This window comes from Zingiber officinale, chromosome 1B (assembly GCF_018446385.1).
Source record: "Zingiber officinale cultivar Zhangliang chromosome 1B, Zo_v1.1, whole genome shotgun sequence".
In the NCBI taxonomy this organism is placed as follows: Eukaryota; Viridiplantae; Streptophyta; class Magnoliopsida; order Zingiberales; family Zingiberaceae; genus Zingiber; species Zingiber officinale.
The window spans coordinates 28,143,543-28,155,078 of NC_055986.1; the positions used below are offsets into that span (position 1 = coordinate 28,143,543).

The 11,536-nt window shown below is 39.9% G+C and overlaps 2 protein-coding genes across 2 annotated transcripts in view; one reads left to right on the forward strand and one right to left on the reverse strand.

The window, feature by feature from the left end:
• Positions 1–938: 938 nt before the first annotated feature.
• Positions 939–5,538, reverse strand: LOC122054003 (RNA demethylase ALKBH10B-like). The gene is made up of 7 exons (XM_042615873.1): positions 4,861–5,538; positions 3,208–3,338; positions 2,939–3,056; positions 2,380–2,481; positions 2,008–2,123; positions 1,764–1,918; positions 939–1,675 (listed from the first exon to the last, which is right to left on the reverse strand). The coding sequence occupies exons 1-7, from the start codon at positions 5,441–5,443 to the stop codon at positions 1,222–1,224; spliced, it is 1,659 nt and encodes a 552-aa protein (XP_042471807.1). The 5' UTR covers positions 5,444–5,538; the 3' UTR covers positions 939–1,221.
• Positions 5,539–7,050: 1,512 nt separating this feature from the next.
• The window catches only part of LOC122054014 (sm-like protein LSM2), an 8,144-nt gene continuing 3,658 nt past the window's right edge, over positions 7,051–11,536 (forward strand). The window contains exons 1-2 of the mRNA XM_042615877.1: positions 7,051–7,158; positions 7,265–7,423. Coding sequence (XP_042471811.1) covers positions 7,156–7,158; positions 7,265–7,423 — 162 coding nt within the window. The 5' untranslated portion in view covers positions 7,051–7,155. The remainder of the gene's footprint in view (positions 7,159–7,264; positions 7,424–11,536) is intronic.

Below are 11,536 nucleotides of genomic sequence, written 5' to 3' on the forward strand. Positions count from 1 at the left end.
AGGATATACTGTAACTTAACTAAAGAAGAAAAAAACTAAGGAAAAGGGGAGAATAACAAGAAGCATAAGGCTTGCTTGTGAGATATGTGAAATAATAAAAGCAAAAGAGGGAAGAGAATATTTTTAAAAAAAATCTTTAACTCATTTAATCCGATTAAAATTGATTTTAGTTAAATCAAGTCCTCCAAATTAATCTTAACTTGGACCTGCATATTCCTTATCTCCTCACTTACCTAATATATTTTATTTGATCTTAATTCGATTTTAATTCAGCACTTTCCCTTGGTCTGATGATTCAATTAATTTTATTTATTTTGTAAAAAAAATTCTAATACTCAACCACACTTTATATCTTTATATAATAAGCAAATCATAATCCTTTATGAAAAGGAGGAAAAGATTTACATGGATCCGTAAATGACGATTAGGTTGCAATAAAATCATAGCCATTATGAAAATCATGACTAAAATAATTATAAAAAATCAACCGTTCAAGTAAGGGCTATTCTATAATCTTATTTCATACTTACCAGAGTAGATGCAACAAAATTTATATACTCCAGTTAGGCTGGGCTATAGTCATGACATCCTTTACTTGGATCCGTCTGTGGTTCTACTACCAAGTGGAGCATGTCGGCACAACGATTAGTCAATTAGTCGATTGATAAAATGAATGAAAATGACGACCATTGCACTGATGTCAACATGAATCCTTTTTGAAAAACATTTCCGTAGAATCAAACTGATTACCTTCTAGATTAATCAGACCTGAATGATTAAAAATAGAAAAAAAAAAATACAATTTCAATGAAAGTTACTGCTTTTTCCTAGTGTTACTGGCAAAAGAAGCATTGTAAATATTGTGAAAAAAGATGCACATTTTTCTATTAATGAAAATTGTTTACGGAGAAAAGTTATAATTTAGACAAATGAGCTAGTTTAAGCATTTTAAATAAGTAATTAAGCATAATAGACTAATAGGTTAACACTGTCATGGGAGTGTATTGAGATAAATTTTACCCAATTTTTCTCCAATTTCTATATCCACTTCAAGTTTTTCTTAATCTTCCACGGGACAACCAGAAAAACCTGCTTGGCATAAAATTCCCTCTCCACCACTTTGACGAAGCCATAATTACATTCACTGCCGACTTGGCAAAGAAAATGCACCTCAAGAGCTGCATGATGGCCAAGTTAACCCGCAATTTCAAGTGAGAGAACCTAAGCTTGCGCTTCCAATTGTGGGAAAGATGGTAACCTCCTCTTCTGGATACGTGGGGGAAGATGCTTGGTGTGCTTCTTAGACCTGACAGCCCATGGCAAGAAGACTCCTGTTCCATTGCATGGCACCTTCTTGTCGGTGACACTCATGGCAACAGCTCTAGGAGGTGCCAGCATGACAACAGGGGAGCGCAGAGCCAATCCCCAGGCAGTCGAAACCATGGCCTGAGGCCCATAGGCGATGGCTCCACTGCTAGGCACCTCTTGGATGGAAGTTGGGTTTCCAGGCTGCCACACGGTCAATGCTGTGTTTGCCTGCAAGGCAGTTGGTGAATCTGCATGGTGAGTGGCAGTTCTAACTTTCACAAATGTGATGATCATCCTCCTATTTGGCGATGCGCACACAACATGCCTTGCGATGTCAGCACTGTGCCCGCGCATAACTAAAAGAGATCTGCAAATATGTAAAGTTATCCAGTGTCCAAATTACAAAGTTTAGGAATCCATTGGAATTATTTGTCAATTCTAGTCTTTTTAGATACCCTTGCTTTAGTGAAAGTGTCAGGGATCCGTTGTAGTTTCCTTCATGATTGCTGATAAAAGAATGCCCGAAAGCCATTGTAGTTTCAGAGAGGAGAAGCATAGAAATGGGATTTTCCAGATGTGGAGGTTTGAAGTAGGGCTGTGAATGTTCATCCTGCCAAAAGGTTGAAGATGGGAAGCACGTAAGGAAACATAGCTTCAAACTGAAGATCATAATGCCTAAATACATGCAATTCAAGCTACCTCGTCGAAAAAGTTAATAATGCAGCTGTTGGGCTTCTTACTTTCCGGTATCAAGCGCCATTGAACCAAGTGGTCAACTATCGCTTGCAAAGCTGGGGGAATTGATTCAAAGTTACCTATATGAAACAGTTTTTGGTCAAACAGTTAGAGCCTTAGTTTCAATGTTTAAGCAAAATCATTATTTTATTCATGAATGAGCATTACAGCAAGGGAATATAAGCGGGAGAGACATGGATTGCACAAATGTTGTTACCACATTCATTGAAATCAATGGAACAGAATGTTGTTAGAATGCTTAAATTGAGTATGCACCAAACCTTGCGAGATTTAAAATAGAAAATTTGGAACAATTCTCAGGAATTTGTTGTTTACTTGCTGCATCTTCAGTAGCTGATTGGAACAATGGAACACCAAGTTGAATGATCTCCCTCTTACTCCCTTTCATTTGTTTGTTGAAGAATATAAATGTTTCCCCTGGAAATATATGCACAAATGCAGTTATACAACAGATTCAGAATGCCTTAACCATAAACTTTTGATGTGCCTGTACTTGTCAATCAGAAATGATAAGTTTGTATGGCGTATGTCCTTTCTTTGAAAGGAAAATACATTCAATATATGACAAGCCTATTGCAACGCTGCTTATTAAGTGTGTAAATGTTTATAAGGCCGACCAAATTGCAAACTGTTATTAGCAAAATAAAATCTAAGCATTTTTTATAATGAAAGAAAAAATCAGACACCCTTTGCCTATCTTGAGATTCAGTTAAAATCTATACAAGCGTGTAGTTTTGTTGACCTTCTAAATAAAACACCACAAACTTTTGATGAAAATAATGAGTATTTGTAATAATCTTCAGCAAAGCAATTTCTTGAAAAAGAATTCTAGCCAGTTTTCCAAAAAATAATAGAGTAAAGATCAGAAATTTACCTGAGAGTTCTCCTTTGTGTCCTGCCATACGAAGTTCATTGATGTATCCAACAAGACTAGGTAGCTCTGATTCGCTGAATATGTCTTGGTATAACCTGAGACCTTTAACAACATTGACCTGGCACATAATCACAATAATAAACAATAGATTTATCATAAGGGAACCTCACAAATTACACTAATTATATAATCGAAAAACTTTCTACTTCCTACAGTATCATGTATTGTGTGTGTATCTATTTGTCCAAAGAGGTTAAAGATGAACTCACCATATGCCCCTTCACTAATTCCTTCGCCATAAAACCTTTTGAGATTTTGATCCTCTCCGGGCACACAAAACAATCTCCATGGTCTGCACAAATGTGGACCTTCTGTACCGAAGCGTGCTCCTCTTGTGATCCTAGAACGCTCAAATTTAATTAAACTAATGAATCAATCCATGACAACTCAAAGAGCATGGAAGCTTTAACATAAGATTTTATACAAGTATGGTTCAACACTTCAAGCACACCAACCACGAGATGATTTAGAAAACTGATAATTGGCAATTGGCACAGTGTTGAAGACAGTAAATATAATTCGAAGCTAATGACAACAATGTCCGGGCCTCCTCTTGGCTTGCTCAATGAATTATTCCTTCCATAATTGGATCACATTTAAGTAGATAAAATTTAGAAACTAGAAGAATAAGCCATGATGTCTACCGAACTCTGTCTACCGAACTCCCCGGCCAGGTTGATCACAATTAAAGGCATGTTCGCCCCACGGGGTTATCTGGAGTGGTTAGTGCGTAGAAGCTTGCCACTTGAGAGCGTGGGTTCAAATCGCGGGATAGTCAGGGCGTAATTCCCTGGTCCCTGTGCACCTCTTCCCACTGCGCACTAACTTCTCCAGCTACCGTGATTTACCTCCCTCTTGAAGACCTTGGGCGTGGTGCGGCGGGGGAGTTGGGGGCGAGCGATATCGCCTTTTTTACCACAATTAAAGGCATGTTCGCCCTGGAAGTAGATCTGCCCGGCATTTAATCAGGGAGAAGCACGGCGCTAATCGCGGCGAAGCATGAAATGAGATCAGCTGAAGCATGGCGCAAGATCAGAGCAAAACACGGCGCTAGATCCAGGTGAAGCAAGGCTCGAGATTCGGACTGCTTGGGGTATCGAGCGCGTGATCAAGGTTGTCGAAGAATAAGAGCAAGATCAGAGTGAGCGCGAGATCAGGGCAAGTACATCATTTCAATTTATTTCCCATCCTTAGATGATCCTTATTCCTCTTCCCATTGGTCCCCTTCTACACCCCAGGTGTGGTCCAGTATCCTTCAGTAAGAGAAGCCTGAGCGGCAGCAACGAGATGGGCTCAGCCATCACTCGTCAATATCAACTTCACCCATCAGGTGGCCGCCGCCGCCGCACCGACTCCCACCGCCGCTCAACCCAGGGGCTACCAGGCCTTCAAGAAAACCCTCCCCATCGGATTGGGTTAGTTGACCAACAAACGGACGGTCGGTCTAACAAGTTTGTCGCAATTGGACGGCTTCAAATGAGGTTCGATGTTTCGCTCCCCTACGAACGAGAGACAGGTGGCAGGAAGGAAGCAAGAGCTCCTTCTATGCTGTGGCTCGGCTTCGTGGCGAAGCTTCCCCACGGCGTCGGGCTGCCACATTACTCCATGTCCGGGAATGCTTTCACTCACAAAGGTTAACTCGATCTCGGCGCCTGACGCCGCCGGGGAGCAGCGAAATTGACGTCTGAAGACCGAAGGGGGAGAAGAGAAGGGATCGGGGCCTTCCGATCGAATTCAAAATTGCCGACGATGAGTGGTGGTCAATTTGAAATCCGTTGCGGTTCGAACCATTTTAGGTTTGGGAAAAGTAGATCTAAAATTTTTTAAATTAGTAGGCGTTTACCGGCTAAAATATAAGTTACCTCCGTTGGCGTCACCGTTTTGTGCATTGTTCTTGTATTCCGAAGAATCTCCTCCAGAAGAAAGCTCCGCCATCGCCGAAGCTTCATCGTCGATCCTCGCGATCTCATTGTTATCATCTACCAATTCATCCGAAGTATCTTGATCCTCAGCTGCCGCTTCCTCTGCAACTACGATCTCAATGTCATCGGCCACCGCTCCTTTCAACGAGGCAGCAGTTTCCGCCTCCGTGGATGGGATTTCGCTCTCGCTCGGTTTCTCCTCCGTTGTCAATGTCTCCAGAGGATTCACCTTCGGCACCACGCGGTTGGACGCCACCAAGCGGAGCTTGGCGGAGACGTCGGCGATGGAGTAGTACTTCTGCATGTGGAGCGCCGGGATCCAGTTGAGACGCCGCCGGTGTACGGAAGCGAAAAACTCCCCGTACTCGTCCTCGCTCCCGATCTGCGCGAGGTGGCCGCATAGCGCGTCGATGATCGCGTTCGCCGCCGCGAATTCGCTCTGGAACCACGAAATCATCGCGTCCTGCACGTACAGCCCCGGCACCGCCACCGAAGCCCTGGCCCCCGCCCCCACCGTCGCCATTCGCCGCAAAGACCCAGCAATCTTCCGTCCTGCCAACCCCTGAGTAATGAGCTAAAAATAGCAGACCCAGAGAACGAGACTCCGAACGCAAGACTGAATAAATCGTAACGGAGTGATGGGCAAGGTGGAGTACGTGGCGAGCAAGGACGCCCAAAGGACCAAAAGCAAAGCAATCTGGCAATACCAGATCCCAGCGATGCCACACTTTTCCCCTACGAGGCAACTAACTCCTTACCGTTTCGCCACTGCAGTGCAGCGACGATGTCTTATTGTGGTTTCCTACAAATGGAGAGACAACAAGGCCTCCACCTCCGGCTTTGGGAATGCCAACTGGTCGAAGCCCTGTTCATGTTGTTCGACGGCTCAATACTCAGTGCAAATTTTGTTGAGGAACCAAATATAAGAATGGGAGTTCTTGTTTAAATCGATTTCAGTTGACCCGGTTTGAGCGGTCCAATTCTTATTCTCTATACAAGAAAGAGAGCTCAGCTAACTGTTTCCCGGTCGTCACGTGTTGGGTCTCCCGATTAATAATTTGGACATACGGAAGCACGTGAGGCATCACGAGAAGCCATTTAAGAGGGCCAAAATGTGAAGTTTCAATATAAAGCCTTGTTAATTTCTCGAGACGACGCGTGCTCTCCGTTGATTGGTGGAGCAAAATAACGCACATTTAGTTTGCATCCGAGAGGGCAATAATAAGAGTTACTTTGGACCCGCAACGGAGGCAACAGATAGTTGGCTGATAGAGGCGGGTCCCGCACGAGACATGGTGGGTGAGTTGCTAGATGCTTGTGCACAATGCACACATATCCAAGTTATCGTATATGCAATAATACAATAATACTTGTCCAATTTGGCAGTACGTTTCCTCATTAATCATTTCTTGTCATTGATTTAAGTTAAGCGTAACAAATGATGCATTCCTACGTATGATTTAAATTGTCGCATTCGGTGATATCATCTCAATCTCAATTGTTTTATTATCATCAATCTTATAATTAATATAGATAAATAAATTATAAAATCATTTGATCCAATAAATATTAAAATTAATTTTTAATAGATATAAAATATCTGATTAGATATCTGACTTATAAATAACTATTATGTTAAAATAAATTATCTTTCATAATTTATTTATTTATATTTTACCGTAAAATCATCTATTAAATAGCTTGGAATCCGTTATAGTTTTTGTATATGTGTTTCCGGGTACTCTTTTATCATTTCATCCAATAGGAATAGTTCTTCTAATTCTATGAATTTTTTTAGAATGTTTTTCTCTTGAATATGATTTTAAAAAATATCAGATTGTCTGTTATTCCACCAATAAATAACCCAAGGTTCTAGATATTTATTAAAAGAAAAAGAGACCCACTAGGATAAAAATATCATAGATGCAAGATAGGGAAGGGAGGCCAATGCTTTCTTTTTCTCCAATTTGAATTGCCATTTGAGTTTGCTTGGAGTGAATAAACGAGTTTTTTTCAGAAAATGTTAAAAAAAAAATTTATTCAACGTACTCATCGGGCATGCAACGTCTCATGAATGACTTCGGCCGGTTTCGCCTGTGGGCCTTCTCTAAAAACAATTGACATCCGGCCCATAGTCATATTGTCTCCTTTTACTTGTTAGCTTCCAGTAACCTCGGCGGCTCGCTGCTTTCTCCTCTCCCTGGCGTCTCTCTCCTCTCGATTTTTGGCGCAAAGATGGTACGTTGGATTCCTACGGCCTCTTTTGTCATCCTCGATTACCCTGCTGTTATCGTGATGCCGTTTTTCCTCTCTTTATCTTGATTTGATTTTCGTTTCTTGGTAGCTTTTCTTCTCCTACTTCAAGGAATTGGTGGGTAAAGAAGTGACGGTGGAACTGAAGAACGATCTCGCCATCAGAGGAACCCTCCACTCCGTCGATCAATACCTCAACATCAAGCTTGAGAACATCAAAGTCGTAGACGATGACAAATACCCTCACATGGTAGTCTTTCCTCCCCGTCTCTTTCTTCTTCTCGTAAAATTTACTTCTTTTACTCCCCCATTTTTCTCTGTGTGTTTCCTGTTTTTTTATTTGGTCAGCGCAGGCGCATATTTGTGTTTAACTTTGGACTAGTGCCTGTTTTGGTTTGCGCTGCTAGTGTATGGGATTAGATTTAGGGTTTGAGGTATGTTGGCGATTGCTAGCTCATTATTGGTTCTGAGTCTCCAAAAGAAAACCTTTTGGAGGTTTGACATAATCTACAAGTGGGCACTAGACTTTGAGGATTCCTTGAGAACTTATGCACATACAAGGATGCTATCAGTGTTCAAAAAATCCCCGCCTAGGCTGTCGGCGGCAGTCCACTGCCCCACCTTTTGCCAAGGTGGTGACGTTAGGCAGTGAGGCATTAATCGGCCGCCTAGGCGGCTGGAATGCCGTTGGGCGCCACCTCCTTAGTGGCGCTCGATTTTCTTTGTCTCAAAAAACTGGCAGAATCGATTCGACAAGGTTTTCGCGACAAATAGAACCTTGCCGAATCGGCTGATTGATTCAACGTGTTGATCGATTCAACACGGTTTTGTTTGTCGCAAAACGTTGCCGGATCGATTAGCTGATCGATTCTGCCAGTTTTTCACGACAAACTTCTTCCCCTTGAGTTGATCAGCTGATCGATTCAACCAAAGAAAAAAAGCAGAAAACGTAGATTTATAAATTATAGGGTTCTATTTTAAACTTTTAATTGGGATTGTCAGCCGTCCTAAACACTAACCCTCATCGTCTTCTCCCTCCCCTTCTTCTTCTTCTTCATTCCATTTTCCTCTCCAACTTGCCCTAGTTGCTGCCTTTACTCCCACCCCTTCTTCTGAAAAATCAACGAGTTGCAAGGAGCTTGCTGCCTATCCTCTTCCTCCTTCAGTCTTCATCAAGGGGCTAGTTGTCGCCGAGGCTGCCAAGTGCTAGCAACGAAAGGAAAGCAGCTCTTGTTCCTTCATTTCCAACTGCACTGTAGATAACCTTTTCTCCTGCTAGGTTAGTAAAACTGTATCTTTGATAAATAATAACCATAGCTTGTATGTTCTTCATTTCCAGCCGTTGGTTAATACTTAATAAAATTCAATTGTACATTATTATTTAAATCTTGTATGTTATTGCTTGCCTTGAATTGAGAATTGTCATCTATGAGTTTTTTGAATGCTTGATAATCATTGCTTGTATGTTCTTTATCAATGATTTTTTAAATGCTTGACATGTAGTAAAACATCGGGTACTATATCTTCTCAAGCATCTAATTCAATGTCGTCGATTGCTACCCCTTTGAAGCGTAATTCAAATGATATTGGATGGGAATTTGCGGAGATGGTGGATTCTACAAATTTGGATAAGTTGAAATGTAAGTTGTGCCATAAAATTACTAGCGGTGGAATTTATAGGCTCAAATAACATGTTGGCAATATCAAGGGAAATGTTGCCCTGTGTAAGAAATTCTCGAATGAGGATAAATTAAAGTGTAAGAATGCAATTGAAGAAGCAAAAACAAAAAAAAAACAAAAGAATATCAATGAAATGGAGGTGAGAGAAGAAGTTGTTCTTGAAAAATATGAGGAAAACGAAGGGACTCTAGGGACAAGAAGGAACCTGCTTACTCTTGGCACTATGGACATATTTGCATCCGTTATTGATCCCGAATCTTCATTGAGTAGAAGACAATAACAACAAAATATTATTGATGCACTTTGGAAGCAAACAACACACAGTGTGCACCAATATTTAGCTCGATGGGTGTACGAGTCCGATATTCCTTTTCATGCCATTGACAATGATAGCTTCAAGAGGCTTGTGGAAGCGATTGGTCAATTTAGTCCGGGTTATTGTCCTCCAACTCAATACTTATTAAGGGAGCCCTTGTTGATGGAAGAGATAGATAGAACTCAAAGTCTATTAAAGAAGCAAGAAGAAGAATGGGCTTTGAATGGTTGCTCAATTTTGACCGATGCTTGGACCGATCGAAAAAGAAGAAGTATCATGAATTTGTATGTCAATTGTAAAGAAGGCACAACTTTCCTTTCTTCTAGGAGCATCAGATGAAGTACACACTGGGAATTATATATTTGAATATATGGACAAGTGCATTAAAGAAGTTGGGCCCCAAAGTGTAGTTCAAGTGGTAACGGACAATGCTTAGAATAATATGGCGGCAAAATATTTGTTGAAGGAGAAGAGACCACATATATTTTAGACTTCTTGTGCAACTCACACTGTGAATCTTATACTTCAAGGAATTGGGAACCAACCAAAATTCAAAGGGGTGATTGAGAAGACAAAGAACTTGACAATTTTTATTTATGAACATCACAAGACATTGTCAATGATGAGAAAGTTTACCAAATAAAAGGGACATAGTGAGGCCGGGAGTAACACGATTTGCAACCGTTTTTCTAGCTTTGCAAAGTTTGATGGAGAAGAAAAGTGAATTAAGATCTATGGTTGCCAGTGAAGAATGAAATGCATGCAAACATTCAAAAAGTGTAAAAAGGAAGGTGACACATAATATCGCTATGAGTGTCTCTTTTTGGAATGAAGTTTTTGCTTGAAGGTGTTTGCCCCTTTAGTTAAGTTGCTTCGTCTTGTTGATGGGGATAAGAAGCCATCTATGGGTTTTGTATATGGAGAATTACTTAGAGCGAGAGAGAAGATTAAAGCGACATTCAACAATCAAGAGCTTCACTATTCGTCCGATTATTGATATTATTGATGAGAAAAGTCGTAATTGGCTTGATAGTCCGCTACATTTGGCGGCCTACCTCTTGAATTCTTATTACTCCTTCAATGATCAGAGCATAGGAAGTGAAGAAGTGGTCACAAATGGCTTATTCACTTGTGTTGAAGCATTCTTTGCTAGTGATATTGATAGCCAATGTTAGGTAGTAAATGTAGAGTTGTTGAAGTATATCAACAAAGTGGGGGGATTTGGAAGACCATTGGCTATAATTGGATGCACAAGAAATGATGAGAAATACGATCCGGGTAAGAGCTAAGTACTTATTTTATTTTGTTATTTTTATTGCTTGCTTGTTGTTTTTTTATTTTGCTTATTGTTATTGTTTGATTTGTTTTTATTTAGTTGGATGGTGACATCTTTTTGGATATGGTGTACCTAAATTACAAAAGATGGCTAAAAGAATCCTTTTTCTAACTACAAGTTCTTCCGATTGTGAGAGAAATTAGAGTACTTTTGAGGGGGTAAGTACTTAATTAATAATTGCTTATTGAATTATTGCTTATTGACTTAATAATTAATATATTTATTTAATGTAGATCCATACAAAGAAAAGAAATAGACTAGATACCAGAAGGTTAAACAATTTAGTCTATGTTCAATTCAATGTCAAGATCATAAACAAAAAGAGAAGACAAGAATAAAAAGGAGTAGATGTACTACTTGCTAGTGAAGCAACTATAGCACAAGGATGGATTGTTGATGGTGGAGATGAAGATGTTGAGACAAATATTGAAGATGTCAGATAACTTTACGAAGAAGAATTTGTATCGAATGAAGAAGAGGAAGATGACATGGATTTTGAATTTGAATCCGATACAGAGGAAGTGTTGGAGAAATATGGAGATGAACTAGAAGAAAAATTAGGGATATAGGAAATTATATGAGTTATTTTGTAACTTGTAAGAAAACTTTTGCTATTTTGTCAGTTTCAGACTTTCAGTTTGTAGTTTGTATTTTGCTCTTTTAGACTAGTTTGTGTACTTTTGCTATTTCAGTATTTCTATTTCCATTTATCTATTGGGATCAAATTATGTATTTCATTATTAATATTTCGGAATTTCTATTTTGTATACTATGCCTTGTCTTGAAAACGAAAAAAATGCCTGATCAATGGAGGATAAGTACTCTAGTTCCCTTATATAAGAATAAGGGAGACGTACAAAATTGTGCAAACTATAGGGGTATTAAACTAATGAGTCATACTATGAAACTTTGGGAAAAAGTAATAGAAAAAAGATTAAGGAAGGAGACCACAGTGACAGAAAATCAATTTGGGTTTATGCCTGGAAGGTCGACAATAGAAGCTATACATCTTCTTAGACAATTAATTTTTT